The 18,947-nt window shown below is 51.9% G+C and overlaps 2 protein-coding genes across 3 annotated transcripts; one reads left to right on the top strand and one right to left on the bottom strand.

The window, feature by feature from the left end:
- Positions 1–371: 371 nt before the first annotated feature.
- On the bottom strand, positions 372–5,228 carry PTMS (parathymosin). The gene is made up of 5 exons (XM_037160458.2): positions 4,820–5,228; positions 1,566–1,637; positions 1,274–1,352; positions 1,073–1,134; positions 372–908 (listed from the first exon to the last, which is right to left on the bottom strand). The coding sequence occupies exons 1-5, from the start codon at positions 4,862–4,864 to the stop codon at positions 858–860; spliced, it is 309 nt and encodes a 102-aa protein (XP_037016353.1). The 5' UTR covers positions 4,865–5,228; the 3' UTR covers positions 372–857.
- Positions 5,229–14,386: 9,158 nt separating this feature from the next.
- On the top strand, positions 14,387–18,947 carry MLF2 (myeloid leukemia factor 2). Of its 2 annotated transcripts, none has more exons than XM_037160630.2 (9): positions 14,387–14,596; positions 15,135–15,229; positions 15,485–15,611; positions 15,863–15,898; positions 16,477–16,530; positions 16,910–17,038; positions 17,208–17,367; positions 17,947–18,159; positions 18,407–18,947. In XM_037160630.2, the coding sequence occupies exons 2-8, from the start codon at positions 15,180–15,182 to the stop codon at positions 18,132–18,134; spliced, it is 744 nt and encodes a 247-aa protein (XP_037016525.1). In that variant the 5' UTR covers positions 14,387–14,596; positions 15,135–15,179; the 3' UTR covers positions 18,135–18,159; positions 18,407–18,947. The 2 variants fall into 2 exon arrangements, with proteins under 2 accessions (XP_037016525.1, XP_037016526.1); XM_037160631.2 differs by having other exon boundaries at positions 14,512–14,596; positions 15,151–15,229.

Raw genomic sequence — 18,947 nt, 5'->3', positions numbered from 1 at the left:
ATTCTCACTCCAGGACCCAGGCCTCCCAGCCCTCTCCCACTGCAGGGGTGGGACTTCCTGTTTCTGAGGCTGTTTCTTTGCCTGGTTCAGCACAATAGGGCCGGTAGCTTTCCACTGGGCTCAGCAGTGTCTAGACCTGGCCGGGCCAGCAGGGAAGTATGTGTGTATCACTGGGGAGGAGCACCCCCCAAAACCCAGGACCAGGACAACAGTCGGCTCTCAAAGAAGCTGCACTCCATGCTCACCCCTGGAGTGCTGACCTTCTTGAGTGGTGGATGGTGGGAGAGTCCCTTTTTTATAGAAGGTAAGGGTCCTGACAGAATGTGACACAGCCACCCTCCTCCCTCTGCCCTGGGAAAGCAGGAGACAGGTTAAAAACAGAAGCGCGACCATTTCTTTATTAAATTATACAAAAAAGGGGGGTAGAGGGGGGCAGCTGTGGGGCTTGGTCCCAACCCTGGCCCCACCCTGGCCTGGCGCTGTCTGAGAGGGGATCTGAGGGAGACCCAGGGATCAGGCAGGGTAGGGATGGACAGGACAGGAGGCTAGGATGCAGCGGTTACGGAGGAGAGGCTAATGGAGGAGGGGTGGGAGTGGCTGGGGGGAGAAAGGATGAGAAGAGAGAAAAGAGGCAACTGGGGACCAGCTGGGGAGCTCAGATGGAACAGGTCAGGACATGGCAGTCGGCAGAGTGGAGACGGAGGGGCGGTGTCTGGAGAGATGGACATGAGAAGGCTGGGACAGAGAGGGTGGCGGCCCAGAGCAAGGAGCCGGGTGAAGAGCAGCTGCACTCATCTGTTTCCGCCCCCACCTCCAGACCCTGGGGGGCCTCCCACCCCAGCCCATTGGCAGGGGGCTCATGCTGATGCCCCATTTTCTGTCTTCTGCCGCTTGGGATCAGCTTCATCCTGTAGAGATGAAAAGAGAGATTATGTGGGAGAGGGACCGGCCCTTGTCCCTGCCCTGTTCCAGCGCCCACCCATGTACCACAGGGATCTGGGTCCAAATCCAAAGGGCGCCCAGCCCCTGCTGCATCCCTGATAGCCCCTCAGGCCCCACAACCAGCCCAAACCTCCTCTTCAGCAGCTCTCTTCAGCGCGGGCCCTTCGTCGTCATCATCTTCTTCTTCCTCATCTGAGGAGCCAGAAATGGGTCATTGGGGAAGAGCGGGAAGCTCCATCAGACCCCCTGTGGTTGCCCTCAGCCCTGTCTCAAGTCTTCAAACCCACCCTGACTCTATTCCTTGCAGCCCAGCCTCTCCGCCCCTCCCCACCTTCTTCTTCCCCTTCATCTTCCTCTTCTCCATCCTCAGCAGTTTCTTCTTCTTCCTCCTCAGCTCCATTCTCCTCTTCCTTTGGGGACCAGAAGAGGGAGCAGTGTCAGGCTGGGCGTTTGCCTCCACCCACCAGCACCACCAACAGAAAGGAGCACTGGGAGGACCCAAAAGGTGAGGCAAGGAGGATGGGGGAAGTCAGAGGAAAGACAGGACCCAGCCCCTCAGGAAGACAACTGGAAGGGGACAGTGGGCAGATGTGGTCACAGCCCCTAACCCCGACCCTCAGCACCTCCACCACTTCTTTCTTTCGTTCTTTCCGGCTGGCCTTCTCCTCCACCTTCTCTTTCTTCTCCTTCAGGTCCTGCAAGAGAGAACGAGGTCACCTTTCTCTCACCACAAATGATCTGTAGCCCTGGAGTCCCTCTAGCCCGGTTCTCCCTCTGCAGTGAGCTTCGAAGAGTATGGAGTGGAGAAGCAGCCTGGAGTCCAAACAGAGGCCCCCGGGTCTTTTTTTAATTATATGTATTGATTTTAGGGGTGGGGAGAGAGACAGAGAAACATCTATTTGTTGTCCCACTTATTTTTGCATTCACTGGTTGCTTCTTGTACATGCCCTGACAGATCGAACCCTGTAACCTTGGCGTATGGGGACAACGGCCTAACCAACTGCGCTACCTGGCCAGGGCCAGTCCCAGGGTCCTTAAGGCCACAAAGGGGCTGAGACCTGACACCTTCTTCTCCAAGACTCAGCGAAGATGAAATGTGATGAGGAAAGGGATTTAAGTGGTTGAAGTAACTGTTCACCATCCCCATCAAGTTGTTCCAAACTTTACTGGCTGAAGAGTGCAGCTCAGCAACTCAATGCCTCTCCATCTGCTCAAGAGCCCGGATGCCCCATCCCCTCCTGCTGCCTGCCCAGCTCTGCCTTTTGTCTGCCTCTGAGGCCTTTCCTGGGCACCCCACCCCTCCCAGCGACCAAAGCTTTTGATTCTCTCAGTCTGTGGGTCTGTCCCCAGAGTCCCCAGGCTCCTACTTGGACAAACACCACAGGGATAAGGAGAGCACCCTTTTTCCCACTCCCCCCTCCAAAAGGAAGTTCAAGTAGTTTCCTCTTCTCTAAGGCCTGTGGAATGTTCACGGTGTGGTGGAAAGGGAGAAATAACCACTTCCAGAGCATATAGGTCAAGTAGGATAAAAGAAACATGGAAGAGTGTGGGGCATGGGAGATGAAGAGACAAGTTCTGTGTCTGGGGTGGGACAGGAATACAGGTGGGGAAAACACCTGTCTCCAGGACCCTCCCTTGGCACTGCCCCTTCTTCACCCCAAGATCGCAGCAGGCACACCCTAATATCTGTACTTTCTTTTTTTTAAAATCCTCACCCAGGACATTTTTTCATTGCTTTTTAGAGAGGGAGAGAGAGGGAGACAGACAGAAACATCGATGTGAGAGAGGAACATCAATTGGCTGCCTTCTCACAAGTGCCCGACTGGGATCAGTCCTGAGACCTTTCAGTCCACGGGATGGTTCTCCAACCAACTGAGCCATACCAGCCAGGGCCTCATGTCCTTTTCTGATGTGGCAGACGGAAATGCTCTAGAGTGCCCCCTCTATAGACATACCCGCCCCTCCAGTTTTGATTCTAGTCCTCTTCCACCCCACCCTTGCCAAGGGCTGAGCAACTGTCTCCCTAGGATCTGATCTGGTGTTGGGGTGCAACTCTGTGCAATTCCATGAGGATAGAAGTTTTTTATGTGAGTAGATCACCCTGGAAGGGTAGGTCCTTTCTGGAACAGGACTGGGGATAGGAGGGAGGGTTGGTGCCAGTGGTTGGCCTGGAGGGACACTCAAATCCCTTCTCCCTTTCAGGGGAGCATAGAATGCTCTCACTCCAGCTAGGTTTCTTCGTGTCACTTGGCTGTCCTCATTTCTTTGCCACATGGTAGGTATGACATTTCTTATACCTGGTAGACTTTCCCCTCCGTGCTGGGCCTGGAGAGGATGGGACTTGCCAGCTTCTCTCTGGGCCCCAGCACCAGGTCTGTGTTGCCCTGGCCTGAGTTTCCCCATCTAGGCTGATGGGGGGAGGGAGAGAGTATGAAAAGGAGGGCAGGGGACTACCAGAGACCAAAGTCCAAGGGGCCGGGCCCTCTCCTCCCTATCCTGTCCTCCTGGTCACTGTCCTTCCGTGATCCCTTTTCCAGGAGGGTATGTGACCTAGGTCTTGTGCTGAGCAACTCTCTGGCCTCATTTACTCAACACAGGCACACACGCTGACACAGGCTGACACCGGTTCACACACACAGTTACAGAGGAGCACCCATGCGACCCGAAGACACATGGCCCGGTGTCTGGGTATTCTGGCACACCCTCCACACAGCCAGCACGAGAGCACAACAGAGCCACTCAGCACTCACAAAGCAGCAACATGGCCCTAGAACATCTACGTCTCCGCATGCACACATGTAACTGCCACAGGCAGTCCCACACACTTGATGAATTCCAGACATACAAAGACACCTACTCAAGGAAGTCACATGCCACCACGCAGCCCACCCGAAGGCCTCGAGGCACACCTTGTCAGATCTCCAGAGCCCCTCTCTTCCACTGTCTGTAATCCCATGGGTTCCCCTATCACTTCACAGGCCACCCAGAAGCCTCTATGACCTCCTCAGCAATCCCCCCACCCCCAAGGTCAGGCTCCCAGCCCCCAAGCCCTGGCCGAATTAATTTCCCAAAGCGACACTCAGCAGGTTCCCCAGAGAAATTAAAGGCTGGAAGAAAGGCAAGGGCAAACGGATGGGCCAGGAATGGGAGCTGACGAGAGCAAGGACGGCTCCGTGCAAGGCCATGCAATGCTAAGCTGAGGCCTTTTCGAAGGCTATTCTGGCCTTGCTTCTGATTTTTAGGGACTGAAGATTCTTTACGTGTGGGGGGAGAGGCTGAAAGGGTGCCAAGGAGAGAAAAGACAGCTGAAGACCATTGGGGGAAGGAATGGATATGGATGTAAAGAAAGGAGGGAATGAGAAAATTGAGGCAGTAGCTGTCCAAGGAGAGCAGCAAAAGGCTGTCGGGCCTCGAGGGGAGGGGCCGAGAGGAGCAGCCTCCCCGGAGAGTTCTGTTTACACCGGAGGGTCTCATCCCGCTCAGCCGAGGAAAGATGAGGTCAGACTGGAAGGAGTGACAGGGAAACGGGGCGCGGGTAGAAGGGCACGAGGGAGGGGGCAGGTAAAGTGAGCCGTGGAGAGCGCCGACGGGAAACTGGCCGGGACGAAGGCGCGCGGGCCAGGCCCGGAGAGGGGTGGGGACGGCGCGGGGCCCGCTCGGAGCCGGGAGTGGCGCTCGGGAAGCTAGAGGGCGCTGGCGGGCGGCGCGCCGAGCTGGGGAGGCAGCGCCAGGCTGGGGAGCGGGGGGAGGGCGGATCAGGGTCGGTCGGGATCCTGCGCCAGGGCAGCGTGGGGCCGTCGGGGGCGGCCTGGGGCGCACGACCGTGCGGAGCCCGCGGGTCGCGCGGGGCCCGGGCCGCGGCCGTCCCTGCCCGTACCTTGGCGCTCAACTCGGCCGCTGCCTCCACGCTCTTCTCCGACATGGTGCCGGGGCCGGGGCTGGCGGGGAGCCGGGGTCCCGGGGCCGAGAAGGAGGGGCCCTGGACGGCGGAAGGTGGCCGCGGCCGGAACCTGACGCGGTGGCGGCGGCGGCGGCGACAGCGGCACTGGCGGCCGCTCAGCAAGCTGGATCTCTGGAAGAGGCGGCAGAGGCGCGCGGGGTGGGGCGGAGGTGGGTCTGGAGTGGAGACCCGCAGGGCTGCGGCCGTCCACGGAGCGGGCGGAAGGGCGGTGCGGGCGGTGGCCGGCACGCTCCGGCCGCGGTCGCTCGGTCCTCGGCTCGCCGCCCCCGCACCCGCAGAGCTGCCGCCGACCAGCCGCTGCCGCCCCCGGCCAGAGAAACCGCTTATAAAGGCGGCGCTGCCCGACGGGAGGGGCTTCCCAGGGGTGGGGCAGGCGGGAGCTGGGAGGAGAAGAGAAGGGAGGAGGATGAAAGCGGAGGTTGGAGAGGTGGGGATAGGAGGATGAAAGCGAGGGGCGGGAGCGCGCGAGAGGCGGGAGGACTAGACCGGGAGGGGGAGATGGAGAGACTGACGGTCTCGGAGAAAGGAGTGGGGCGCGGAGGTGGGAAGGGGTGGGGTTCCTGCGGGGAGGGACCTCTCCGAATTCCGACCTACTGCCTATGAATGCGGAGTCTGTCTTTTGGGGGCGGGCTGGAGGGATGACCAGAATCCTACCGACCCCCCTTCCCACCCAAAGCCCTGAGATTTTGCCTAGGGATGGTGAGGGGAGCAGAGGGAAAGGCTGGGCAGGTATTTGGTTTTGAGAAACCAAAAGCTTGAACTAGAGGAAGAGGGTGGGGAGCTACTTCCACATCACTCTGGATTTCCCCTCTCTTCCAGCATTTATCTGCATTTTCTGCGTGGCCTTGAGGGGGGGATGGGGAAAGAAAGGGCAGCGCACCCTCTGTCCTGCCCTAGGTTGACATGTGTGACCCTTACTGGGTTCTACTGTTCCTGGCTCCTCTTCGTGCGCTGAGGGGGTCAGAGGCCCTCCACTCTCCTTTCCTCTCTTCAACATCTGACCTTTCTTATTCGCCCATCTCACCTCACTTTTCTTCTCGTCCTTCTATTCCTCTTCATTCTTCCTTATTCATCTCTACCCAGACCCCTCCCTCACAACCATTTATATCACATATTTCTCTTATTCTTCTGTCACCTGTGCTGTGCTTCTCATTTGCCCTCTTCTACCCTTCCACCTTCAATATCTTTCTCCCAGACAACACGGTTCTTGTCTCATCCGAGTCTGCTACCCGGCCCTATATCCATAGTTGATTTTCCTCAACTTCTCTTCATATACTTATTTTCCACAATTTTCCCTTTCTTTCCTTTTCTCTTTCCTCTGCTACCATCTTCCCCAGCCTTTCAGAATTATGTTTGCCTAATTTGCAAAGGGTTCAGGTCTGCAGTTTCAGCCCCACCCTACTCCACAGTTCCCGGTTCTCAGTTTCAATATCTTTGGGTCATTTTGAGAAGCTTGGGACTTCAGGAGGGCACAGGTACTGGGGTGTATATTAAAGGTCACAATGTGGATGGGGTGGAAAGGTAGGGTTTGGAAAAAGATATCTTTGGTGTGTGCACTCCCATATTTGGTTATCATGATCATTATTCATCTTTTTATCCTTTTCTTAATAAAAAAGATACACTGGATCAATCATCATTTGGTATTTGGGTGCTGAAATACACCATCTTTTGGTTCCTTGGTGTACACACCTCCCAATTTCTGTTTCTGAGACTCCCTTATCAGTTTCCCTCTCCTCAAAAGTCCTGGAGCCCCACCCAGGTTTTTCCTTGCCGGACTCTGTCCATCTTTCTCTGAGATATCTCCATCTCTCCCTCAGTCTGTTCCTCTGACTCGGTCTCTGATCATCTTTAGCGATCTCTGACCCCTCTCCATCTCTGTACACTCTCGTTTCATTTTTTTCCTTCTCCCCGCTTCTTTTACCCTCCCCACACCAAGTCTCCCCTATCTCCCTCCCTCCCCGTCAGTCTTTTTCCTCTCCCTCCCACCCTCCTTTCCTATCCACCCCCTCCCCTCCCTCACCACCTCCCAGCCCCGCCTGCTGTCTCGGACACCCTGCTGGGCTCTTACCCTGTTGCCCTGGTAACCGCCCCCCACTCCGGTCACCTCCACTCCCCTCCCCCCTCCAATCCCCGCCACCAACAACCTCCATCCACCTTCCTCCTATTTTTCCTGAGAGCCAATAGAAACTCTGTTGCCAGGTGGAATGCTCATTTGAATCGGCCAATCCAGGAGCCTAACTGCTTGCCCTGCCTTATATGGGGATTTGAGGAGGGCCACTCCCCCCACTCCAGCCCCACAGGGGATCAGCCCCTTCATTGCCCTTTGCCCGCTCTGGACATAGTCTGGGATCCTGTGTTTCTGTCACTCTTCTGTTAGGGTCTGGCCTCCCATTACTCTAACTGGGACCACTGGGGTTAGTGTCGGGTGTGAGCGGGACTGTGGGTTGGGCCTCAGGGCCGAGGGTGGGAATGAGGTGTGATTAAGAAAGGGGAGGCGGAGGGAGCCGGGAATTTTGCCCAGGGAGGGGTGTCTGGGAGCGGAGGCAGCTGCAGTGGAAAATTCCAGGGAGATGGAGAGGCAGAGAATGGGAGTCCTGCCTCAAGGCCCAAGGGAGTGTCGTAAGAATCGAGGAGTTTGGACACTATGATCCGCAGGGACCACAGGAAAAAGACCTAGAAAGCCAGAGGCCTGGATCTAAATCTCTTCCTGAATGGGAAAAGCATCCCTTAGCCTCCCCTGTCTGGTTGGACAACACACTAGTCTCCTGAAGTCTCGGCTGCACGAGAAGGAAGCTAGAAGTCAGAAGCCGTGAATATGGAGTGGGTGGCATTCTAAAAGCCAACCCCCATAGTGCTTGGGACTAGACTCTGCACCTGTGGGGCCAAACAGTGGTGAACGGTGCCAGCCTGGGTTTGATCCTTTCCAGGGAACTATTTCCGAGGCCTTGTGGAGGCTTGCCTGTCTCTAGAGTTCTATTACTCCACAGTCCAATTGAGAATTTCCCCCACTACTTGAATGGAGAAACGTTTGCTGCTTAAACATTTCCTGGAGGTGTGAAGAAGGAGGCCAGGTGAGAGGAGGGATGAACCCTCTGGATACTGTGACTTCTGGCCAGACATCCTAGAAATTTACCTCAGAACTGTGTGAGGTGTTCGATTCTAACCATTTCCATCTCATTTTTAAGTGAACTCTTCCTCCTCTTCATCTCCCTCCCTGCCCCCCTTTTTTTCCCCTAAAGTTTACCTATTTGTCTGACAGGTTAAGTGCTAAAGAAGTTGTAGTTATCATTCAAGGTGTCGCATCGGAGGACAGAAAACAAGAGTTGTACCACCCCTTTCCTCACTGTACTTTTTACCCCTGCTCCCAGTAACCTCATTTTCTAGTCTTCATTTTTCCTTTGCATTTTTTAAAAAAGATTTTATTTATTTAAAGGGGAAGGGAAGGAGAGAGGGAAAGAAATATCAACGTATGGTTGCTTCTCGTGTGTCCCTTGCTGGGAACCAGCCTGCAACCCAGGCACGTGCCTTGACTGGGAATCAAACTGCGATCCTTTGGTTCACAGGCCAGCGCTCAATCCATTGAGCTACACCAGCCAGGGCCCTTTGCATTTTTTTAAATAAAAACTCAAATCATTGGAGAGTTGAGACTAGGTGGACTCTTAGAAAGAGACCTAAACCAGCTTAACTTTGATCCTGTTTGAGTATGTTTTCCCCAGAAGTGCTATTTAAGAAATCACCTTCTGGACAGACACTAAGGCACATTCATCATGAACACTGGCAGTCAAGTGTGTCCATCAATATATTCTGCTCACATTTTAATAGAGTTAAGATTTTTTAAAAATCCACCTTTTCTTTATTTCTTTTTTTAAAGATTTTATTCATTTATTTTTAGAGATAGGGCAAGAGACTTGGCCCACAACCTGGGCAGTGCCCTGATCTGGAATTGAACCAGTGACCTTTTGGTTCACAGGCTGGTGTTCAATCCACTGAACCACAGGAAGCAGGGCCCAAGTTTTCTTACTGCCCTCTATATCAAGCTGGAACTTTTGCACTTCAGCAAACTTTCACTGAGCTCCTCCTAGGTATCGGCGGTGTGCTATGTGATGGCACTTCAGCTATGCTAAAGCTGAATGAAGACATGGTCCTTGCCCTCAAGGAAGAGATGGGGAGAGCTCAGTCCAAGTACAACTTGAAAACTGACGTGTACCCGGGTATTCTCTTCCCACCTGTCAGATCAGGCAGCACGCTGTCCCATCTCCATGGAATGCCTTCCTGATGTCTCCTGAGTTTTACAAATCCTTACCCATTGTTCCTAACTCCAAACAGCCTTCCTTGGTTCCTCCACTCTTACTGATGATCTCATCTTGTACCTAATACCTCGTGTGAAAGAGGTACATAATGCTATGTACCAAAGACAAAGAGCTCAATAAATTGATTCCCTAGCCCTGAAACACCATTTTGGATGCAATCTCAGTGCCCTCTCAACTTTTTTTTTTAGTCAGAGGAGAAAACATACAACATGCTGCCAGGATGTCAACTTGACTCTTAGGATCTTCTCATTCACTACTGATGCCCTGGTAGTGACTGTCTTTTACAGTATTGACATCACAACCAAAATTTCTGTGGCTTTCCTACTTCCCCATGAACTTTCTCCCCAGCATAAAGAATTGGTTTAGCAATCGTATCTCTCCTCTAGTTTGTGTTTGATTGCCTTCTTGGTAACCTCCTTCACTTTTACATCTAGAATAGTTTGCTATTGCCCAACCTTCTCCTGTTTTCCCTTCAATTTCTCCCCCATGTGCACTCTTCAGGAAGCCTTCAGAGGCCTTCAGAGTGTCTAGAAGAAAAATAACATTTGTCGGTGCTATCTGGCCCTAGTGAAACTTTCCGTGATGATGGAAATTTTCTCTATCTGCACTTTTCAATACAGTGGCCACTAGCCACATGTGGTTATTGAGCACTTGAAATGTGGCTAATGCAAGTGAGGAACTGCATTTTTTATGTTAACTTTAATTAAATTTAAATAGCCATTTAAATGGCTAGTGGCTACCATATTGGACAGCACCACCTTGGACCTTGGCCCTAAGCTAACTTTTCTTTTTCCGCCTCCTTTCCCTTCTCCACTCCTAATGTTCTGGATGTAGAAAGTCAAAAGCCACTCTGGCTACTGTGTTGAAGTGATCTGGGCCACTTGTCATAAGCTTTACCATAGGTACATGTTCAGGGTTTCTACATTTTCATAGGTTAAACAGACTGTGGCTGACCCAGACAGAAAAGTAGAAATGAAAAAGGATAGGGAAAAGGAGGCCAGGAGGGACAGCTAAAACACAAGGCTGAAGGAGGACTTGGTAACCAGGAGAAGGCAATGACAGTGTTGACTGAACCTTTCCATGTGACTCCAGTCTCAGGGGTCCTGTTCTCACTCAGTCAAAGTGACTCCATCACACACTTCCATGATTTTAAGACCTCCTGCCAACACATATCTCAAACGCTGATGACTTTATTTTTTTAAGTCTCATCTGAGGATATGTTTATTGATTTTAGAGAGAGAGGGAAGGAGAGAAATACTGATCTGAGAGAGAAACATAGATTGGCTACCTCCCAAATGTGCCCTAACTGGGGACCAAACCTGCAACCCAGGTATGTGCTGTGGTGGGAAAGCGAACCTGCAGCCTTCTGGTGTACAGGATAATGCTCCGACCAAGTGACCCACTCGGCCAGAGCTTGATGACTTAAACCTAGATCTCTGTCACTCATTTCTCTCCTGAATGTCAGTCACAACCCAATTCCCTTCTCTTCATCTCTCCCTGAATCCTGCGCAGCTCCTCAAATCCCAGGTTTCAACTGAGATTCCCTCACTTTCTACGTCAGTTCCAGGTACTGTCCTCCACTCATTCATTCATGCAAAAGGGTCATCCAAGATTCCACCTTTTCTTTCCCTCCCGAGGCCCTTCACATTCCACTTTGTGAAGATTCCTTAAGTGCCTCCTCTTCTCTCCAGGCTCAGTCCTGCCTCTGCTTCAGAGGTCAACATCACTCACTGACTGTAAGCTTAATTAATTAGGATTTTCAATCATTTTTAAGAATTTTTGTATTTTCAGCACCTACACCCCTACCTGGAATATTGTAGAAGCTCAAAAATTGTTTCCTGAAATGCATAAACTCTCTTTCTACTTAAAATACAAACAGACTGTTTTAATTTGTCTTTATAAAACCCTTTGATAACTTCCCCAGGCCTACCAGATAAAGTCCAGGAACAAACAGGGCTCTCCAAGGTCTGGTCCCTTTAACCTCTATAACCTTGTCTCTCACCTCTGTTCCCTCAAAAGTTTTGCTTCAGCCTTTTTTTTTTTTTAAATCTCCTCTTAGTTCTTCCCCAATGGGGCATCGCTCTGTGCCTTTGCATCGACCACGTCTGCTTGGAATGCTCTCCTGCCTCCACATTCCCACCGCAGAAGTTATCCACTCCCTCTTCTGAATCACTTTTGCCCGCTTAATATATATCTTTCAAAAGGCAAAGGAAGTCAAATACACGGTGGCAAAAGGAGATTTAACTGGGTGGTGAACAAACAATGCAATATAAAGTTTATGATATAGAATTGTACTCTTGAAACCTGTATAATTCAATTAACCAATGTCACTTAATGTCAGTTAACCAATAAACTTAATAAGAATTTTTAAAAATTATATAGCCTGGCTGAGTGGCTCAGTTGCTTGGAGCATTGTCCTGCATACCAAAAGTTTGCGGGTTCAATTCCTGGGCAGGGCACATACATACCTAGGTTTCAGGTTTGATCCTGACCAGGACATATACAAAAGGTAACAGATTGATGCTTCTCTCTCACATGGATGTCTCTCTCTCTCCCCTTCCCTCTCTCTAAAATGATCTAGTGACTACTGCACAACTTTATCTACCTGGAACAATTTAGTGTAAACTTTGAGGGTTTATCTCCTTCCCCCCATGCAAATACACATATACACACATACACTCAGTCACACCTATTCACATAGGCTCAAGCAGGAAATCCAGTCTCCCCTAATTCCCACATCATTCCCCATCCTCACTGTGTTCCAGCATCCAACTGCCCTAGGTTTGCTCCAGGTACATGACCTTACATCAAAAAAGGCCCCTTTCTGGCCAAGCTCTATTTTCTCAAGGACTTGCTGACTTTATCTCCATCAAACAGAGAAGTGCGTATAGGAACTACTTTGTTTCTCTTCCTTCCCAACAATCTTTATTCTCCTGTGTTAAGTAAGCCTCACCCCTGCATCTCTTCCTCCTACATCTTACCATCTACAAGACATTCCAATGACTGAGGAATTTCTGTTCATCAGAGTTCATAGGGCAGAGATGAAAGGAAAGAAGGAAGGAGCGAACATGGGAGGGAAGGGAAGGGAAGTTGATGGAGAAGGAAGACAAACTCTTATTGTGGGCGACAGAAGGTTACTTGTATATTCCTTCAATTCTAGAAGTAGAGGGCTGCCTAAATGGTATTTCTCTGGGAACTCTGAAAATGAGCTTTTGCATGTCCTCTTTCATCTCCATCTGTTCAAGAATTTCTTTTAACCTGAGACAAAACCCAGGTTTGAAGCTTTGTCTCATACTTAGAAGCTAAATTGTAATTTGTAAATACTATTTTGGATTCGGGCCAGGTTGAGAAGCCAAGTACGCACAGAGCCAACAAGTTACATGTAGATTTTCTGCCGCAGGTGGTCAGTGCCCCCAAACCTTGCTTGTTCAAAGGTCAAGCTGTAATACGTTGAAATGAGTACACTTAAAATCATGCAAAGGTAAAAATGATAACAAGATTCTTAATTTTTGGAAGAAAGAAGAGAAAGAACTATAGGCACCTAGAGGCAGTGGGTAGAGTGCCAAGTATTGAAAAAGGAAAAAAGGAGGAGGCTAAAAGCTAGGTTATCTCCTGTCCAGTCTTGAAGGTTGGACATGAAGGAATGAGAAGGCAGAAGCTGGAAGGTGAGGGACCGCACTTAGTTAAGTCAAGGCTACAGAACTCTCACGTGGGATAACTCGATCACATGTTAAACTGTTTCTGTTTGGGGGTAGAGGAAAAGGGGCACTTGCATGGTTCAATGTCCAGAGACAGAGTATCTGAAAGGTACATGTAAAAGATTTTACTGAGTCTCTTCCCCAGAAATATCAATGAAAACAAATGTTCTTTTATTCTTTCTTTGGTTTTGCCAGTCTGCCCCTTTCTAAATGATCTGTCTCTGTACCTTCTGTCTTTACTATTGTTTTTTCCTCTTTAATAATGATCAAGTCCAAAGAAACCTGAGAAGCCCTGACCCCAGTACTTTTTCCTGAGTCACCAGGGACCCCTTCCTCCTTCTTCCCCAGGGAAGTACTGGGAACAAGTGTATCTCATTGGCAGGCTCCACATAGCACTTATATGGCTAGCAGCCAGAGTAAAGAACCAGGGAGAGCTAGAACTTGGATAAATCTGGTTTAAAGTCCACCCTAGACAGTCCAAATCCCTTGACACTCAAGGGGAGGGCCTTTTTCTCAAGTTGGGCCAGATTTTATGCAAGACATTTACTATGTCAAAGTATCAGTCTTTGGCCTGGAGTCGGGTCTCCAGAGTCTGTTTCTAGCTCCAACCCTGGGTGATTCAGGTTAATAGAGCTATCCGACCTTTTTCTTCACCTCCTATAGTTTAGACCCTTGACTTAGCTACCTAACTAGAGGCAAGAAAGATCAGTGCAAGACTGGGAGCTCTTCAGGACACCAGAGTTGAGGAAAAAAGGGAAGGCTGGCATTTAAACAATTTCAGAACTACAGCCTTTCTCCAGTCTGACCCTCACAGTAGGGTGAGGGGTTTAGGAACCTCACTAACTCCAGCTCCCTAGGGGATGTAGCTTCAGCCTTGCTGAAGAGTGCCATCTGGCGGCCGAACCTCTCTCCACCTGGACTCTCTTTGCCCCGCCCGCGTTCTGAGCCAAAGCTAGACCTGGGCAGAACTGTCACCGCCTCCAGTACGTCACTTCGAGGACCACGCCCCTGCCTGGATCGCACCTCCTTCTCAAAGGACTGGCCCCTGGCGCTTCCCCCGCAGAACTGCCGCCCTTCATCCCTCTAGGGCTGTACAGCTTCTCCGGTAGAAAATCTGCTCCAAGTTCCCCAGGGATCCGCCTCACCTAATCGTCCACTGGGAGCCTGCCCCTCCCCCATGGGAATCTACCCCTGTCCTCCTCTTTCCGGAGTGAAGCTGCTGCCCCGCCCCAGCCCCATCCCTCGCGAGGAGTGGACTCTTGTGCTTGCCCCCACCCCAAACCCTTACAGGGTCCCTCTTCTGGTCCTCAGGGCCCAAGTCCAGGTTGCCAATCAGGGCCCCCCACCCCATGTCCCCAGAGAACCCCTGCACCCTGCCTCAGCGTCCTGCCACCCCAAGAGCCGATCCCCGCCTCCTCTCCACACCCGCCGGCGGGCGGAGCTCCCCGGGCCGGCCTCGGGGTGGGCGGGCCCATCGTGACGTCATTTCCGTCCGGGCCTGGCCGCGGGTCGGGCTCCGTGGGCCGAGGGGGGAACGGAGGTGGCAGCTGTGGGAGGTGCCGGCGCGGGAGAGCGAGGAACCCAAGCCCGGACCAATCCTGCGTCCCGGGTCGCTAGCCCTGATTCTGCGGCGCACCGAGGGGCGAGACCGGCCGGATGGGCCGCTGAGCCCGAATCGGGGACCGGTGAGGCTCCATCCAAGCGGGGTGCAGGGACTGCGAGCCTGGGATGAGGGGAGGGGATGGAGTCAGGCCCGCCTCTCCCGCTTGCAAAGCGGAGAGGCTGGGGCCAGGGGAGCCGCCGACGGTCGCGGTGGGGACAACGAGGCCCTCCAAGAGGAGGCCTGGCCGCGGTTGGGTGTAGGTAGGGGGCGGGATGGCTTGGGTCATTAGGGAGAGTAGGGCCAGCATTTAGGATTCTCAGCCGGAACTGTGGCGTCGGGGGAGAGGATTGCTTTTGGCCAGAGCTTTGGGAAGAGGATGGCAATGAGTGGGGGAGGCAGAAAACTGAGAGGCTTGGAAAATTTTCCGTGGCCCTCCTCGCGAGAGAGGTTTGAAGAACTGTTATCTTCCTTAGAGGGTGGTGTTGAACACCTGGAGAAGAGTGTTCAACCCTTCACACTGGCGTTTGAGGTGGGGGAGGGATCAGTTACAATATTTGGAAGGGATAGTGCTCTAGGAGTCCCGATATTGAGCCGGTGTGCAATGCTTGGCTGCCTCCAAGTATCAGATCTTTACAGTGTGGAGCCCCCCCGGAGCTAAAATCAGGATGTTCCGCTTCATGAGGGACGCGGAGCCTGAGGATCCCATGTTCCTGATGTGAGTATGCCCTCTCCCTCATGCCCTGGAGCACTCGTCCCACTCCACTCTAGGTCTCTGAGTAATTCCAACAGACATCTGGGTTCCCTCTGTGGGTACTGATGGGAACTGGCTGGATACTCAGCTCCAGCTCTGACTTAGAGGGGAAGTAGGCGTCTGTGCCACTGTTTCCCTAGGACTGTTTTCTTTGGGGAGCAGGGGGTGTTGTTGACTGCCTGGCCCTTCTGCCATCCGTACTCTCTACTCACTCCACAGGGACCCCTTTGCTATTCACCGTCAGCATATGAGCCGAATGTTGTCAGGTGGCTTTGGATATAGCCCCTTCCTCAGCATTACAGATGGCAACATGCCAGGGACCAGGCCTGCCAGCCGCAGGATGCAGGTAATGGTGCTGCGTGTTCATGAGACCCAAAGAAAGGCCAGAGGGTGGTTAGTAAAGCATTTGATTTTCTTTGTACTATAGCCTTTAGCAAGTAGGATCATCTAGGGGTGGGGGGAAGGGGTCTGGAAGAAGGGCTCAGTGATCCTGTTTTGTGAGGAGGATGGAAAAAGGGCTGAGGCCATAGACTTGGTTTGGGATAGCAGTGACATAGAATGTGGTCTCTAATTTCTGTCCCTTCTGTGTTCCTGCAGACCGGGGCTGTCTCCCCCTTTGGGATGTTGGGAATGGTGAGTTCTCATATTTTTTGTGTCCTTCCATCTCAGATTCTTAGGTATTACTTCCAAATGTGCTTCTCTGGAATGGCCTTGTGGGCAACCCTAGAATCTTTTTAAAGTGTTCCCAGAACATTGGGCCTGCTGTGTGCTATGAGTCCTACAAGGTAAAGATGCTAATATTGAATCCTGGCATCTCAGGAGCCATGCACATTGGGGAAGTGTAATTGTCTACCAAAGTTTATTCTTTTGAGCAGAGAGATGCAGTTGAAGGGGCACTTACACATGGTTTTTAGATTTGTTTACAAGTTCATGCCCAACCACTTTACAGGTTACAATCCATTAACTTTGGCATGCTTCCTGAAGGTAGGAGGAAATAGGGCAATCAGGAGGAGGAAAATAGATCAGAGCAGCCTTGGAGACTGAGGAGGAGGGCAGGTGGCAGTATTCAGGAAGAGACACATGAAGAGCAACATGCTCACGAACAATGAGAAAAACCAGGTGTTGGGTGTAAAGGAATAAGAGAAAGGGACTGTGTAGCTATGCAGCTAGTGGGTCATCTCTGAGCACTGATTCTGCGTTCTCTGCTGCAGTCGGGTGGCTTCATGGACATGTTTGGGATGATGAACGACATGATCGGGAACATGGTGAGACTCTTGCCCCCTCCCTTTTCCTGGCCCTGTTCTCAGTGACTGCTGGTACCACCCTGAGTCCTCAGAAGCAGGAGTGGGGAAGAGTGTGCTAGAGAAGGGGTCAGACTGGGTAAAGAAATTGAACCCGGAGAGCACTGGTTCCGGTGTCTGTTCTCATGCCTGAGAGGGAAGCGGCAGCAGCACTCTTATTAACTATGCAGTAAGGCTTGATTTCTGAAGGTCCTTCTTGTTCGTTGTTGGACTCACAGGAATTTGGGGGTGATGAAGAGTCCTAACATTTCCATTCTCACATTTTGTGAGGAAGATCTGAGCACGAACAGGCCTCCGAGGAGAGCCCCTCCCCTTCAGTCCCAGGACACTCTTTCCTTCTCAGGAGCACATGACTGCTGGAGGCAACTGCCAGACCTTCTCATCCTCCACCGTCATCTCCTACTCCAATACGGGTGATGGCGCCCCCAAGGTCTACCAGGAGACGTCAGAGATGCGCTCGGCACCAGGCGGGGTGAGTTGGAGAGCTCTTCTGTCAGAGAAGGCAGGGTTTGAAGAGCAGCTGTAGAAATCCTGCCTTCTATTTTCAAGATTGGGTCATGGGTAGTTTCATCTGTTGTGGGTTACTGTGACCTGGCCTTTGGAATGGGCAGCGGAGGGTGCTGTGTTCTGCCTCATCCCAGATCCGGGAGACTCGGAGGACCGTTCGGGACTCAGACAGTGGACTAGAGCAGATGTCCATTGGGCATCATATCCGAGACCGGGCTCACATCCTCCAGCGCTCCCGAAACCACCGCACCGGGGACCAGGAGGAGCGGCAGGACTACATCAACCTGGATGAAAGTGAGCCTTACTTCCTGCTCTTCGCCCTCCCAGCTTCTTGTCTAGTAATCCCTAGCCAACTTCCTGTGAGCTAGGAGATACCAAGTTTTTCTCTCTACCTCCATTGATATTTTGGAAGGCAAAGCATAGTGAGCCCCATACTCTTACCTCACTTGGAGCCTTGTTGGTGTAGGGGCTGAGCCAGGTTACCAGGGATGGGTAAACTTTGTCACCTAAGTAAGATATTAGTAGTAATCTACCCTCTCCACCTGGATTCATTTTTTTCTCCGTTTTTTAAAAACCAAGAAATATTTATTAAATACTTACTGTGTGTTTGGGACTCTGCTCCCTAACTAAATAATCATCCCATTCCTGATTTCCTTCTGCAGTAGTCATGCCTTGAGCCTGCTAGTGGCTTCCAGGAACCACACTGAACCAAAAATTGCTAAAGTTGCCCTCTCCCGCACATCCTGACACACCTGCTTTCAGCCTCTGCGGCAGTTTTTCAGGCTTAAAACCCTGTGGCTCACTCGTAGTTCTCCCTCCAGAAGCCAGGCTGTCGGTAGGTGGTGTCACGTCTGCTCTCTGTGTCCTGTTCAGGTGAGGCCGCAGCATTTGATGATGAGTGGCGGAGGGAGACATCCCGCTTCCGGCAGCAGCGCCCTCTGGAATTTCGACGGCATGAGGCTTCAGGGGGTGGGGGCCGAAGGGCTGAAGGGCCTCCCCGTCTGGCCATTCAGGGACCTGAGGACTCCCCCTCCCGACAGTCCCGCCGCTATGACTGGTGAGGGCCCTGGGCCCTCAGCCTCTCTTGTAAGTATTTGAGGGAGAGGAATTGTTAGATGTCAAGCACAGGAGGGGGTTAGGGAATGTGCTTGTGCTCCATCGTCTGCCATGAGGCAGAGACGGTCCAGGTACCTAGCGAATACTGCCTTTGCTAGAAGCTTTGGTTGGTAGGGAAAGAGAGGAGAGTGCTCTCACTGGCATAGGGAATAAACCCCAACTCCTGGCTTTTATCATTTGTCTTCCTTTGACTTGTGCTCATCTCTCTTCCCTCTAGGTACAGGCTGAGAGGCTCAGAAACCATCCCCTGATAGAACCTTTTCCTCTCCAACCCCCACTACCACTTTAATATTAAATTAACAGGCAAGCTGGCCCCCACCTCTCCCCTGGGGACCCCAGGGGGAGCCTTTCACTGCCCCCTTTACCTACATTTTCCTTCTTTAACCCCCTTACCACAATGACTCCACCTCTCCTGTATCCACTAACTTGATTTTTCATTTTGCTGCTCCGTCCTTGAACTTCCTCACATTTCCCATTCTACCCCTGCCATATGTTGAAGGCTTCCGGGGGAGCTCTGGGTTCAGGGGCCTCCTCCATCCCTCAGCTACCTTGGATCTTTGCCTACCTCCTCCTCAGATCCCCTGCTCTGCAGGAGCCATGGCCCTCATCCAGGGCTGTGTGTGGAGAGGACTGGCTCTAGACCTTTTCTCCCTCCCCACCCCCTACACATCGCCCCATATTCTTCTCTACCTTTATTTTTTGATTTGTGCAACTTGTAACTAGGTGTTTATGGAATAAAGGAGAATGGGAAAAAAACA

This window comes from Artibeus jamaicensis, unplaced genomic scaffold, assembly GCF_021234435.1.
Source record: "Artibeus jamaicensis isolate MK-2021 breed Jamaican fruit bat unplaced genomic scaffold, CSHL_Jam_final contig_233, whole genome shotgun sequence".
NCBI classification, from domain to species: Eukaryota; Metazoa; Chordata; class Mammalia; order Chiroptera; family Phyllostomidae; genus Artibeus; species Artibeus jamaicensis.
The sequence above is the reverse complement of the archived record's forward strand: the minus strand, read 5'-3'. Positions and strand labels throughout refer to the sequence as shown.

Excerpts from the sequence above, each read along its gene's own strand:
- PTMS (XM_037160458.2), bottom strand. The coding sequence starts at position 4,864 with ATGTCGGAGAAGAGCGTGGAGGCAGCGGCCGAGTTGAGCGCCAAG. Across the intron at positions 1,638-4,819 it reads CGGCCGAGTTGAGCGCCAAG|GACCTGAAGGAGAAGAAAGA; the intron begins GTACGGGCAGGG and ends TCTCTCTTGCAG. Across the intron at positions 1,135-1,273 it reads AGATGAAGGGGAAGAAGAAG|ATGAGGAAGAAGAAGATGAT; the intron begins GTGGGGAGGGGC and ends CTGGCTCCTCAG.
- MLF2 (XM_037160630.2), top strand. The coding sequence starts at position 15,180 with ATGTTCCGCTTCATGAGGGACGCGGAGCCTGAGGATCCCATGTTCCTG. Across the intron at positions 15,899-16,476 it reads CCTTTGGGATGTTGGGAATG|TCGGGTGGCTTCATGGACAT; the intron begins GTGAGTTCTCAT and ends TCTCTGCTGCAG. Across the intron at positions 17,368-17,946 it reads CTACATCAACCTGGATGAAA|GTGAGGCCGCAGCATTTGAT; the intron begins GTGAGCCTTACT and ends TGTCCTGTTCAG.